Genomic DNA, 14,831 nt, shown 5'->3' on the forward strand with positions numbered 1-14,831 from the left:
TGCCGGTCTTAACATTATTTCAGGCTGTGCTAATACCAGATGTTGTCAACTTGCTGGAAATTCTGGAATGAAAGCGAGAGGACCTGTTCCAAGCCTCTGGTAGAAAACCATCCATCCATGCCATGGAGGTCTTTCACCACCTGGTGACTGATGGGCAGATTAATCACTGGAGAGGACCAGTAAGCCACAATTGTTGGGGGGAGTGTGGGAAAGTTGCTCTGCCTAGAAAACTGACCATTTGATGCAAACATAAATAGGCTGCTGAACTAGGATGCCGCAGTCTAGAACCACCACATATGGGCTCTGCAACCCCATCCGCCTTACACCTGTAGCAGCTGGACACAAGATCTGGAATAGTGAGAGACATTGCAGGTGCTCTGCACTTTATACTGCCAAGGGCATTGCATGGGGCTTAATATCTAAGCTGCCTCCAGAAATGTTGTAATGCTAGTGTCAGTGTGAGACTGTAGGGCTGGAAGGGACCTCAAGAGATCATCTAGTTCAGCTCCCTGATCTGAGGCAGGATTAAATGCACTGTCATATACGCACATATGCTTCTGCTGCCCATTTCTCTACATTTCCAAGCACTGCTTGTACGGCTTTGCATGGCTGTAGCAGAGTGTGCCAGAACACAGCACTGGTTTCGTGTTTATTTCCGCTGCCTGCATACACACTTGGAATCCATGTGACCAGGGAGGAGCGGGTAAGAAAGGAGGAAGAGGGAAAATAGAGGTTTCTTCTGACCTCAGGTGAAGCTTTGTTATCAAAGCTGACCACCCCCACCCCCAGCACATAACATCCCTATGTCAGTAATGAGATAGGTCATAAACATTGTTAATATTCCCCATAACAATAAGAAATCTGGCAGCTTGCATCTTACCCAGCTGCTGCAATGCTGGCCCCTCTTCTGCATCCTTCCTCGTCCATTCTCCCATCTGCTCCCCAAATAGGTCCTGGGACTCAGGCTTCAGGTCATTCTGACTATGCTACAAAGCATGTAGCATTTGCACTTGCTCCTCTGGTCCCGCTTTGCCTGATCAACCACAAGCACCATCCGTAGTCCAAAGCCATCCAGAGGGAAAGGGGGCTCTCTGCTTGGGGCAGTGCCAGGCGCCTGGTCCAGCTCCTTGTAGAAAGGGCACATTCCCAGTGAGTGTCAGACTGGGGGATGCGATCCTGGCTTTTATGTAGTCTGGAGGGATTTGATTTTCTCCCTACACTGTGATTCCCTCTGGTAAATTCCCTTCTCTGCCAGTTTCTAGGAGATATCCTCCTGCAACAGCTGATTTTGACTCCATCCCTCCCCAAATCATGGGTATTACTGACCTTACACCAGAAGTCCACCAGGATCTTCATATTAGTACCTGGCCAGCTGGCAGCATGCTGAGAGGATGCTCTCCCAGATGGCATCTCTGTAGAAGCACTCTGGAAGTGCAGTAGAATTGTAGCAGACCACGTGGAATGGTCCAATGTAGAGAACACCAGGGTCTCTACATTGGAAGGTGGTTTGTGGTACAGAAGACGGGCGTAGGTAGTGACCAAGAAAATATGGCCCCACAGGAACTATGGGAAAGCACTGGAGGACTATCGGTTCTGAGATGATTAGCCTCCATTCACATCGCAAAGTAGCCAGGTAACCAACCTGAATTAAAGTGGAACCTGGACTGTAGCCTATACCCAAAGTCTTGCCAGCCAGCCTGAGTTTAAAGGACCAGCAAACCTGAGTCAGAGTTTTTGTGCTTGAGCAATAAACAGCTTAGGGGCAGCAGCCATGTAAGATCCTGGGCTAACTCTGCAGTGAAGATACATCCTGGGAGAGAGAGACTCATGCAGGTCAGTGGAGGTTCTGATGATTTATATCACAGGATACTGCTGGAAAACTTAACTTTTTTCCCCCTCATTGTAATAGTTTGTACAATATTGAATCATGAAATACTTGTTGAGATCAGCTCTCATCTCTAATGATGTGCTTGGTTTTAGGGTGGAGAAGACACGTGGCACCTATAGAAGAAGGTAATTAACGATAGTATTTTATCAATGTCTATATATTGGTTCCCATGAGACAATGTTCCTCTTTTGCCTTGAATGTGGCAGTGGACGTGTTAGTTCATTCCCCAGCATCCTGCATTTCACAGCACAGCATGAGGTGAGGCAGGGCTGTGATTGTGTCCTAGCACACCACAATGATCTGTAGCATATTGCAGCTACTCTTCCTGCCTCTCCACTGCCTACATGGGCTCTGCACCTGACAGAGATTTGTGAGAACAGCTTCCACTCATTGTACAGAGCCAGTGGGAAATGCAGCTCCATAACCTCTAGCCCAGGGGGAGTTTGTTTTCTCTCCAGGTTCTGATGGCCTAGCTCCAGTGCCGCTCTGGAGGAAGCCAGTAGCTCTGCAGTGAGCTCATATTGACTTGGTGAGCAGGGAGTGTGTCTGTGGGTGATCCTTGCTCTAATCTCAAGCAGAGGGACAGAGCCTTGATCACAGACAGGCTCTCCTGGCTCCAATATACAGGTCCAGGGAGCTCCTGTGATCAGGCTGCTAATCTAGGACACAGCAGAATAAAACCAGCACAGACGGGCTCTGCAACCTGAGATCTTGTCTCTTTTCTCTTCTCTCCAACTACCATGATGCCAGAATTCTCCTGTCCCTGTTAAACAGGACATCACTTCAGTCTCCCAGCACTAGCATGGCCCTCGCTTTCTTTCCACCAACCACCTACTGCACAGCTCCCCCCACACATCGCTTCTTCCTCATTCAACTAGGAGCCCTTCCCCTGTGTTAACCCCTCCCTCATGCCCATGTACTTTTGTGTTGCAACTGCTCCTGAGCAGTGCAGTTCTGGGCATGTTCAATCCTGCTCCTGTTTGGCCCGTTGCTGTCCGAGGACTGACATTTCAGAGCAGGCAGGATACCAGCGGGAGGGAGGCCCCAAACCAAAGTCCAGCTCAGGGGCTGCAGGGACACAGTGAGATTCAAGTTGGGGAGGGGGAGGGGAGCTCTGTCAATGTTCACTGAGCTGTACAATCTGCCAGGGCCCCCAGAGCCTCTCGGCCCCTCCGTGGGGAGAGGTCGGGGGAGGGGGGGAAGATTCCAAGTCCCAGGCTTGGCCCAGCTGATTCTTTCACTCTGTGACTGACTCGTCTCTGCCAGGCAGTGACTCTCCCCAGCACTTTTCTGCCATTGCAGAGGTTGGAATTTGATCAATACACTAGTGTTTCGATGCTTGGATAAAGCACTATGACAACTCAGGAGGATCTTGGTTTTGTGTGTCCTTGGAAATGGAATTGCCATGTTTGCTGCCGTGGTTGGCGCCTACAATAGACAATTTTCCAAGCATTGAAATGGGAGGAGGGAACTAGCCCTTCACTTTTCAAACAGGTGGGGCAGCACAGAAGAGAGGCACCTCGCATCTGCAAACTCTTTCAAGTCTGAATCTAATAGGTCAAGTGTTAAAACAGCTACATGCTGTATCCGTTCAAAACCAAACACTGAGATCTCAGAGCTGACGGGTAAATCCTGGAGGAAGGAGATTTCCTGATTCACTCTCCAGATGGGGCAGATTCTGTCACTGACACTATCAAAACCTCCCCCAGGGCTGAGCTCTGCCCCTAATGCTCTGATTCTCTCTCCCCAGCGAATGTGACTCTGGATCCAGGCACGGCTCATCCCGACCTCATCCTGTCTGAGGATGGGAAAAGTGTGAGCTGGGCAGTCACACGGCAGGATCTGCCTGACAACCCTAAGAGATTTGACACTGAGCACTGTGTGCTGGGCTGTGAGGGATTCACCTCGGGGAGACATTACTGGGAGGTGGAGGTGGGGGATGGGCGACACTGGGCTGTGGGGGTGGCCAGAGAGTCTGTGAGGAGGAAGGGATCGATCAGCCCTAGCCCTGAGGGGGGGATCTGGGCTGTGCAGCGGTGGGGAGATCAATTCCAGGCTCTCACCTCCCCTGAGACTGTCCTGCCCCTGTGCCGGGTCCCCAGCAGGATCCGGGTGTGTCTGGACTGTGACCGGGGGCAGGTGACATTTTTTGATGCTGGTGACCAGGCCCCGATCTTCACTTTCCCGCCAGCCTCTGTCCCTGGGGAGAGAATCTGCCCCTGGCTCTGGCTGTGGGTAGGATCCCAGCTCAGACTGTGTCCCTGAGACACTGGAGGACTCCCTTCTACCCAGTCTCAGGTGTTACCTGGCAGCTCTGTGTTCTTCGGGAACCAGGGCGCAAAACCACAACTCTCTCTCTGGCTCACTGAATACCGCCCCCCACCAGGCTGCTGGAACCAGAAACCAAAGCCATTCTCAATATGAAAAGGCAGGAGACACAATGGAATCCCTTCCATCAAGGGTGAGACAACTCCCCACGCCTCATAAGCATCTCATTTAGCACATGAATGGAGAACAGAAGCCTCATTCCATCGAAGATGGAACATGCACTGAACTCTGGGATTGGTACAGCAGGGAACGCACTGAACTCTGGGATTGCTGAAGCAGGGGAGCACTGCATGTTGGGAGATCTATGCTCTTGATGTAAATGAACTAACACCTGTACACATCCAGGTCTGCAGTTATCAGACCATTCTAGTTATTGATATGCAAAACACTGTATCCTGTTTGCATTGTGAGCTCTCTCTCAAGGAAAAACGCCCTTCCATAGCCAGGAATGATCGGCTCCTTTTGTCCAGACATTGTTTATCCATAAACAAACCTGGCATCTACAAATCCCCATCAAAGCTCAAACCTCTGTTCTGATGCTTGGATCCAAAATTCTGCATCAGTTCCACTGTAACCTGTCTTCTCTTCCTGACTGATCGTGCTGGGGGCTCTGCCAGACTCAAAGCCCTCCAGACCCTAAGATGACAAATCTGTTCTTGGGAACCTCTGAACTGCATGGAGTGATGAAATCAACACCCCCACCTGTCTTCCCCCAACACAACTGGTCTCTCTCCCCCTCTCTCTCTTAGTCCAGGTATAACTTTCTACTTTTGTAATCAAACCTGGAATAGCTTTCTCCAATACCCCAACTGTAATTGTGTAGTATTGTAAACATTTGATTGTTTTTCTCTCCTTGTATGGTACTACTATTAGTATCATAAGTTTTATATACTTAGCAATAAAATAACTGTTATAATCAAGCTGGTTGCCATTTTCTTTCTCTCTCTCTCTCCAAACTGCAGGTGCTCCTTTGTGTTGTTGGTCCCTACCTTGCTCTGTAATAATGCTTCTCTTATCTAAACCAAAGACAGCCAGGAAGTGCTACTCTGCCTAGCCTATGGGGTCCAGGGGCAACTAAGGGGCTGGTCAAGTGTTGTTTGGACCCAGCCTGATTGATTCCAAGGGGCAGATAGAGGAGAGTAGACAAAAAGTGCTGTTTGGACCCAGCGTGCTCTATTCTGGTGCATTGCAAAGGGGCATATAAGGGTGGCCACTGAAAGTGTGGTGTCACCCAGCCCGCTGAGTTCAGGGACATATAAGGGGTCAGCTGACAGTGTTGATAGCCCGGTCCGCTCAGATGCACTCAGTTAATCTGAAATGTGTGTGTGTGTCTGTGGGGGGTTTATTTGAATCTGGTGCTGGAGGAACCCAGCCCTGAAAACCTTAAGTCCTGCAGGATACCTCCATTGGGAGGGGCTTGTAGCCATATGAACACAAGTAACACAAGCAGTACATTAGTAGAATCACACCCCTAGAATCACACCCCCTTCCAGGAAGGTAACCCTAATAAATGAGCATACTCCAAGGTGAAGGGCAAATCTGGTAACACAGGCGCTTCATCTCTATGATCCTGGAAGCTCCTTCCCCCTCCCTGCAGCACCAGGGATGGGAGGGGGAGGAGGCTGAAGAACCCCTGGAGCTGCAGGGGGAGCAGATGGGCCCTGAGGGGCAGATGTGGGGCTGGGCAGGGGCAGAATTAACAGCCGGGCTGGGGACAGGCAGACGTGGGGGTGGCCGGACCCAGCATTAATTAATGAGGGTTTGGGGGTTGGGAGAAGCTGGAAGCTCCGCAGCGGCAGGGAGGGTTTGTACAATCTGTGGGGTTAGATCTCACTGGGGCTCCCAGCCAGAGCTCCTGCCACAGGGCCACAGTCACCTTCCTCTGTCGCTGCAGGGCTGGCACCACAGGAATTGTCACACACACGCAGGGGATGGGCAGGGAGAGTTCACAAATCACAGGATCACCCAGATACAGTCTGTGTTGTTTTGAAACCTCATGTTTTGAAGGTTCAATTTAATGACTTTTGGTTTTGATTTGTAATTTTTAACTTGTGGGGTTGGCAACACAGAGAGTCACTGAGGCCAGGGAAGGGTTGAATCAGAGCGAACAGAGGAAACAAGAGGAAAAGATAAAGTAAAACAAAATAAGGAGAGAATCCTGGAGAAAGGGTGCAAAATAGCTATGAAAATAATGAGAGGAAAACACTCTGAAGAGGGGATCCTTTCAGAGGCAGCAAGAGGGGAAGGGATGAACTCAGGGAGAGAATGGAGAACGTGAGGGGCAATGATCTGTGACAGGGATCAGAGGAGAGTGGAAGAGACACAGAGAAATTAACAGGGATGGGAAATGAGGGCTATAAAAAAATGGTGAGTAACAATGAACAGTATGAAAGAAAAGGGAGAAGAAAAGGGGACGAGAGACTTATAAAACATCCTGAAGAGGAGACTGTCACTCATAAATTGGCTTTGTCTTTGTTGCCATTTTAGTGTCATTTAAAAAATGTTCCCACAATCTGCGGGTCTCTTTTCATTGTTGTGGTTAGTGAAGCTGCTTCTCAGCTCCTTTTCCCCATGCTGGGTATTTGTGTGTCAGATGGGCTCCGTAACTGCAGGACTAAAGGTTCATTCACACTCTGGCCAATGACTAATTAAGTGTTAATCTGCAGTGGAACAGTCAGTGGGCCAGAGAGAGAGAGAGAGAGAGAATGTCTCTATTGTCCAGTGGTTGGGGCACGCACCTGAGAGGGGGGAGACCCCTGATCCGATCAGTCTGTTCCCATCACTTTCATTATTTATCCAAAGGCAGCAGTGACTACTTCTCGATACAAGGATGATACTTGCCAGGTGGAGAAGGAGAGGTGAACACCCTGGGCAGAGGCCTCTGCTGAAAGGAGATTTAAATTAAACGTATTTAAATGCATAAAAATTGGAGCGGTGACCGTGAATCCCAAGGTTAAGATGCACATAAACATGTAATTGTTTATCGCTATAAGGGTTAATCAATAATAAAGGTAGCTTTCAGCAGGTACAGTCAGGGATCACAAGCTGGCAGTTGCAGGGAATCCCAGCCAGAGAAAACTTAATTAGGGGACTTGGCATAATTCGGCCAATAGCAAGCAGACAGGCTGAACTGAGCTAAAGGTCACTTGAAAACCAGAAGGGAGGGTCAGGAGAGCATGAGGCAGGTTCTTAACCAGGTCTGACTTTGATAGACAGATAAGTTTGGCAGCTGTGATTGATTCATAAGAACAACCAATCTGGCAAGGCTTAAAGATGATTGGTGGACAAGCATGCTAATGAGAAGGATTGAGGGAATGACCAATCAGAGTAGGCCAAAGTCTGTATATAAGGAAGAGGGCTGACAGGCACAATTCTGGGCAGAAACAGTTCAAATGAGAGTAGGTGCAGAAGAGATTGTGAAGTGAAGGAAATGATTGCTTGTAAAACAGGCCTTAAATAAGCACCTGGTTCACCATAAAACAACAGCAGCTCTTGTTTCACATACAGAACTGTAGCCACTAGGTCAAGTTGGCCTGAGCGTGCTCTCTGTCACCTTTGAGATGATTTATTGACAGGGCTGTATTTTGCTTTCATGTACAGTGGTGTAAATACAGAGCAAATCTATTGAGGTTAGTTTCCTTGTTGCAGATTTAAACTGACACAGCTGACAGCACAGTCTGGTCTGCAAAACACACAAAGGGAAAGTCTTTGCTGTACATAGATAAATACTGTAAAAATGTGGATTTACTATAACTACAACCCATGCTATCCAGAGAACAGAAAGAGAGAAAAATGCTTTACAGGTAAATGGATAAATGACTAGAAAAATCATTTCTATGAATGAGATTGCTTTAAAAACATGGGATTTAAAAATACTAATTATAATTCATTCTTGCAATCAACAAGGCTAGAGACTTCCTTTCGTTACCAAATGAAAGTCTCCCCTCATCACAAGCATGAAGGACCTGGGGCTTTAACAAACAAAACAACACAGCAACCAAATGACAAATCAAATATTTTGAACCTCAAGATAAAATCACAAGAGTTGGTAGCACTGCTGGTCGGAAACGCCCTTTTCACTGAGCCAGAGCAGCCTGAGTGTAAATGAGAATCAGGCTATAGAAATATTAATTCCACCTTAACCAAGGTTTTAGCCTGTTGTGAAGTTAGCATTACTCCTTAGACACACAGCTCCTACTCCAGCAGGCTCAGCATTACTGGTGCACACCGATGTCCCTGTGAAGCCACACTGACCCTCCACACATGCAGAAGGGGCAGGACGGAGGCCTCAGAGGCACATTTTTCACAAAAGCCTCCAGGGCTAAAATTAACAATGGGCTCCTTCTCCACAGCCAACAGCATGAGTCAGTTCCAACCAGGAAATAGGGAAACACAAAATTGTTTCAGCAGGTGGGGCATATTGTGAACTCAGGAAATTGAAACCCTGTTACACTGCCCATCCCGGGAGCCATGGCTGCAGAGAACCCTGTGGAAATTCTCCAGGAGGAAGCAACTTGTCCCGTCTGTCTAGACTATTTCAGAGAACCTGTCACTCTGGAGTGTGGGCACAATTTTTGCCGAGCCTGCATCAGCCACTCCTGGGAGGGATCAGACACGGATGTCTCCTGCCCCCAGTGCAGAGAAATTATGCAACAGAGACACCTCAGGCCAAACAGGCAGCTGGCGAACATGGTAGAAAGGGCCAAAAGGCTGAGTTTCCAGGCAGCAGGAGGGGAGAAGATGTGTGTGGAACACCAGGAGGCTCTGAAACTGTTCTGTGAAGAGGATCAAAGCCCCATCTGTGTGGTTTGCGACAGATCCCGGGCTCACAGAACTCACACTGTGGTTCCCATACAGGAAGTTGCCCAGGAGTACAAGGTACAGAGTTGTTGTCTAATGTAATGGGTAATAACTTTGGATTTTAATTACAGGTTAATGTCATCATAAGTTGCCCAGCAGAGGTGTAATTGCATCATTCGACTGTGTGTAGCCTTCCTTGCATACAAGATGTTATACAAGTTAATGATACTCCAGCCTGCCAAGAAAGGCAACAGATGAAGATTTTAAATATATCTGAGGTGGGGAAGTTTTCTCTTAGAAGCTGAATCCTTTTCAAACCCAATTCCCACAACTGAAATTAGGGAACTTTCTACAGGCCGTAAGCTGCTAAATCATCAGCGAGGTTTAAATCAGAAGAGCGGCAGGCCAGTCAACCTGAGAGTGTGGTATTCAGACTGGAGAAGGGGGTGTTACAATCTGTGGTTGTCATTACTAATTTTATCATGCTGTTTATTATTGTTATTTGCATTCTTGGAGCCCCTACAGACCCCAGCTGAGATCTGACTGTGATTGTGCTGGGCCCTAACTAGACAAAGGCTCTAACTAGACAACAGAGACAAAAGGTGGGAGGAGAACCAGAGGCACAGTGAGGGGAAGTGACTTGTCCAAGGTCACTCAGCATGTCAGTGGCAGAGCTTGGTATAAAAACCTGGTATTCTAAAGCCCAGTCCAGTGCCCTAACCACTTAGATATGCTACCTCATTCAGCAGCAATGAGCAGTATTAAAGTGTGGCCATTAGGAGGAAAAGATGCCGACATAAAGATCCCAGGCTCCAAAAGGAGATGAGGTTTCCCACTGGGATTCTGAATTCCTGGGTTGCTCCATTAACGGTTAAAGTCAGGTGTCGGCCTCCACTAGAGGAGATCACTGTGCTAAACGCTGTGTGGACCCCAAACACCTTCAGTCTACACACTAAAGGGTTTCAGACAGCGCAGGTCCATGCTAAATAACATTGGGATGAGACTGAATTGCAGCAAAACGAACTCCTGGGAGGTTCTGACCAGTGTCAGTCTGAACTGTTCATTGTTTATCTGGGCAAGGACCAGCCATAGTGGTTCCATTGGTCACACCATGCAGCCTTTGGAAATCTCCCAGAATCCACTGCTTCTGGGATCTTTGCTAGGGACTGTGGGGTAGCTACCCACAGGGCATTGCCACGGAAAGGGTTTACGACAGCCCTAGAGCAAACCCCAGCTGTTCTTTACACACATCAACCCACCTAATGGGGTTTGGCCTAGTCCTGAGATCAGTTCTATCCAAGCAGTGCAATGCCAGGTGCTCAGGGCTGAAGGCAGGTAAAGTAATATCTTCTAGTGCCCAGTTTCTGTCAGTGTGCCACAAGCTTTCAAGCTTCCCCAGAGTTCTTTGTCAGCTCTAGGAAAGAGTATGTTCCCCAGACCTGAAGACCAACTCTGGGTCAGCTTGAAAGCCTGGATCTCTAACCAACAGAAGCTGGGCCGACAGAAGATATTACCTTACCCGACTAGTCTATCCAGGAAGACTGACAGTTATCTTGGCAAAACAGCCCCTACAAACAGACAGTCACCCCTCAAAATAACCCACCAAATCATTTCTGGATTTCAGGACAAAATCCAGGCCCATTTGAAGATTCTGAGGAAAGAGAGAGAAAAGCTGCTGGGATTTAAAGTGACTGGAGAGAAGAAAAGCCAGGAGTGTCTGGTAGGTGCCCAGGGGCTTTCACCTGCTGGGCCATGGAGGTGGGAAATTTGTTTATTGGTAGATTTCTCTGTGGCCTTGGTGAATGTGGGCGTGTGTGTGTTTCTCCATGATCACGGGACGGTGTGGGTGTGGGTGTGGGGAGGGTGTTGGAAGGTCGGTCGGTTGGCTGTGCTGAGTCCTGTTTCCTGCTGCTCTGGATCTGGATTCTCAGAGCACGTCTACACAGCCAGCAGCAGTGAGCTTCCGGGCCCTGATCAGCAGAGTTGGGCCAGTGGTTCTCACAGTAAAGCGCTAACAATAACTGTGGAGGCAGTGCTTTCAAGCTGCATCTGGGGCGGGAGCTCAGCCTCTGACGTCCACCCCGTCCCTTCCTTCAGAGCCCGAGCTCCAGCCCGAGGCCCCGTGTCTACACAGCCAGTGTTAGTGCGCAAGCGCCAGCCCCGACAGCCTGCGTCTCTTGACCTGGGCTTGGAGACTCGCTGCTGTGGGCTGTGTAGACGCACCCTCGGAGACAATTGGTAACACAGTGTCTGAACCATGTCAGCCATGGAGCCAGTCTTTTGGGAGACATCGCGACCACATGGGAAGCTGTAATCACAAGGTATTATCCAGTGTCAGGATGTGAAGAATCGCAGGTTTCAAACCCCAGACCATAGGTCCCAGCTGGTCACCGCAACCCAACAGCTCTGTGGAACCAGCAAGGGAGGAGCTAGCGGAACTCTGGCCCAACATAGGATCTGCCTAGGAAGCTCCTGATTGGAGCAGGTGTTCGGATACACGACTGACGCCAGAAGTCTCAGGAATTGTCCAAACTCCTGATCTGCTGCTGGACTGGAGCCTGACTCAGCCTTGACCTTGGTGTTGGTCCTGACTCAGGCTTGACCTGCAGCACTGCTATCTGACTCGGAGGCCAGCCTGACCCTTCCCATGGCTGACTGACTCCAACTCCAGTCCTGACTCTGTGTGATTGCTGACACAGATTCTGGCTCAGCCTTTGGCATGACTCCTGATCCTGACTCTGGTCCCAACCCTTGGTGAGATCCTGACTCTCACTACAGACCTGAGCCTGGCTGTAGTTCCTGACTTCCAACCCTGGCTCTGACCAGTAGGCCTGACTGCTCATGCCCTGCTTGCTAGACAGGTGTCTTAGAGAGTGTAAAGTGACTCTCTCCTGTAAGACTATATTAAAGGCCCTCAGACACCATCCATGTTCCTGACCAGCCCTTTCCTTATTTTTTATAGAAATGGACAGAAACCAAGAGGCAGAAGATTCTGTCTGAATTTCAGCAACTGCAGCAGTTCCTGCAGGAACGAGAGCGACTCCTGCTGGCCCAGCTGGAGAAGCTGGACAAGGAGATTCTGAAGATACGGAATGACAATGTCACTAAACTCTCCGAGGAGATTTCCCGTGTCAACAAACTGATCAGTGAGTTGGAGGGGAAGTGTCAGAAGCCAGCGAGTGAATTCTTGAAGGTGAGACTGAGTTAGAAGCAACTCAGATCCCCACGCAGGGAAGGGAGGGTTCCTGAATCATAAGCACTGGAAGACAGCCATCAGAGATCTCGTGCAACTCAGTGTGTGCGTTCCTGACATGCAAATGACTATTCTTTGAAGGGTCACAGGCACATAGATATTACAGATGGAAAAGCCCCATGAACTCAAGGAATCCATGGCCCTGGAGCCAGGGCAGGGACTCTCTGCCCAGATTTGCAAATCCCTTCCCTGGGATCCCCTGTGGGTGTCAAATGGGATTGAAATTCTTTTCTCTCTCTCTCCTCTAGGATGTCAGAAGCACCTTGAGCAGGTACGTGGCTCTCTCTCACTCCCCCTCACACTTCACAATGCTGGGAGAGAGCTCGGAGATGCTGGGAGAGCAGCATATCCCCAGGGCTGTATGACAAAATGTGTGGGGAAGGTCATATTTTAGGTACAAATCTGTCTGATCAACTTAATTCTGAGGGGAGGCGAGTGTGACAGGCTCTGTCCTGGAGCCCCGCCTTTCACTGCCTGGCCCCTGCACAGCCAGTATCCCGTGGGTCCCTCCTTTCTCCCAGTGTGGGGGCGGAGAGGCCAGCAGGAGTTTGCTCCCCCCACAGCAGGAGCTCTCAGCCTCCGACAGGCTGGGATCCTCACGGCTGCCAGTACAGCCCAGTAGCCCCTGGTCTCCTGCAACAGTGGGGGGCAGCTCCTCCTCCGAGGGCCCATCCAGTGCCCCCCCGCCTAGGCTGGCGACTAGGAGCATGGCTCCCTCCCGCCCCCCGTTGTTATGCTACTGGCGGGGGACCCCAAAGCACGAGGCCCAGGGCCGTCACCCCGATATGTTGTACCCTGGGGACGGCTCTGGCATTGGAGATACTCAATTATTCCCTTTTGTCCCAGAGCTGATCTCTCCAGCCCAGAGTTGAAGACTATGAATGGGACCTTTGGGGGAAGGTTGATCCTCCATGGCCTGTGTTGCACCTGCTTTCAGGCTGGGAGAAAAAGAGGAATGGTAACTCCAGCCCATTACAGCAGCAACTCTCGACCAGGAACTTATGAGACACTAAATGACATATAACCATGTGAAATTGTTTCTGTCCAGGTGTGAGAAGGGGAAGCTCCAGCAGCCAGTGGCGATTTCTCCTGAACTGGAAAAGGGACTCCGTGATTTCTCTCAGAAAACTGTTGGTCTAATGGAGACTGTGAGAAAGTTCAAAGGTACAGAGAAGGGATCTAGGAGGGGAAATTAGGATGAGCCTCTGACACTGTAAGAAGAGAAGGGCTCTGTGACAATTGCTTCACAATTAGATTATGCTTCGATTTAATTGTTGGGTGAGAATGCCACAAAGCTGAGATTAAAGACACTCAGCTATATTAATTAAACCTTGATTTGTACCAGAAGCATGCCTTGCAATCACAGTTACTATTAAAGTAAGAAATCACTCATACACTTTAAGGGCAGGAGGGACCATCATGATCACCTAGGCTGACCTCTTGAACATTGTAGGCCATCTGCAAGTGACCCATGTCCCATGCTGAAGAGGAAAGCAAATAAAACCCCAGGTTTTCCGCCAATCTGAGCCAGGAGAAAATTCCTTTCTGACCCCAGATACAGTGATCAGTTGGACACTGAGCTTTTTGGCAAGACCCAACAGCCAGACACGTGGGAAAGAATTCTCTGTACCTCAGAGCCCTCCCCATCTAGTGTCCCATCAACAGCCACTGGGGATATTTGCTACTAGCCATCTCAAAGAGAAAGAAATGCTGGCCAGTTCCTGAGGAATAGGTGGGTCCCGGTGGATTTCACCTCTGAAGCTCCAACAACTCCTTACAATGTCTGACATATTATACACATACACATTATACATATATTCGTTCTTTTCCAAACATCTTTGACTATTATGAATATAAAGTATCTTCACTCATACACTACACATGAATGAACTTTTTAATGGGCAGGGCTTTTGCCGTCCAAGCTATTTTCACGTTATTGTTCTCTTTCCTGATTGGTCTCTTATCACTGATTATGAATAGGTCACTTTGGCCCTTGATCCACATCGGTGTTTTTGGACTTTGCTAACTGCTCCTTGGCAGTACATTTGGGGTTTCTGTGTCTATAAGTACATTGTGCAGACAAAACATCTTTGTCCCACATGGCAACTTATGAACATATCTCTTAATAACAAGGTCACTTTTGGCAATATTTCCCTTATGTCAAGCAAAGGGCTAGCCAGGCCAAAGCTGAGTTAGTCAGCTTAAACCCACAATCTCCATGTGTCCAAATTTAGGTATAAGAAATGACCCTTGTACCAATTTTCAGTATGGAATATAATAAATAGTGGAAAGCAGACAAATGGACCAAATGTAGCAGGGGCCCAGGGGTCTCACAACAATTCATGGCTGACCAAAGGTCATAACATTAAAGTCCAAATATAGCAAAACCACCTTATTTTGAGCACCCGAGTTTTTCTCTCCCAACTAGAGCTGCTTCGCACAGCTGCAAGGGGAGTCAATGGGACTTGCAAAAGACGAACCCTCTGAGAACCAGCCCCAGGTGCCTAACGGTCAACACTCAAAATCTAGACCCTAAATTAAAGGTCATTCATTAATGCTGGA

The 14,831-nt window shown here is 48.9% G+C and overlaps 1 protein-coding gene across 1 annotated transcript; it reads left to right on the plus strand.

Annotated features, from left to right (window-relative positions):
- Positions 1-271: 271 nt before the first annotated feature.
- On the plus strand, positions 272-13,433 carry LOC137146938 (zinc finger protein RFP-like; the record flags this gene model as incomplete). The annotated part of the gene is made up of 7 exons (XM_067538604.1): positions 272-356; positions 3,639-3,779; positions 8,685-9,094; positions 10,641-10,736; positions 11,979-12,209; positions 12,518-12,540; positions 13,318-13,433. Coding segments are annotated over exons 1-7 (1,102 nt in total), but the record flags the coding sequence as incomplete, so codon positions are not given.
- Between the last annotated feature and the right edge of the window lie 1,398 nt (positions 13,434-14,831).

The sequence above is a fragment of the Emydura macquarii genome, unplaced genomic scaffold (genome assembly GCF_026122565.2).
Source record: "Emydura macquarii macquarii isolate MOO-44397 ecotype Brisbane River unplaced genomic scaffold, CSIRO-AGI_Emac_v2 contig_489, whole genome shotgun sequence".
Lineage (NCBI taxonomy): Eukaryota > Metazoa > Chordata > Testudines > Chelidae > Emydura > Emydura macquarii.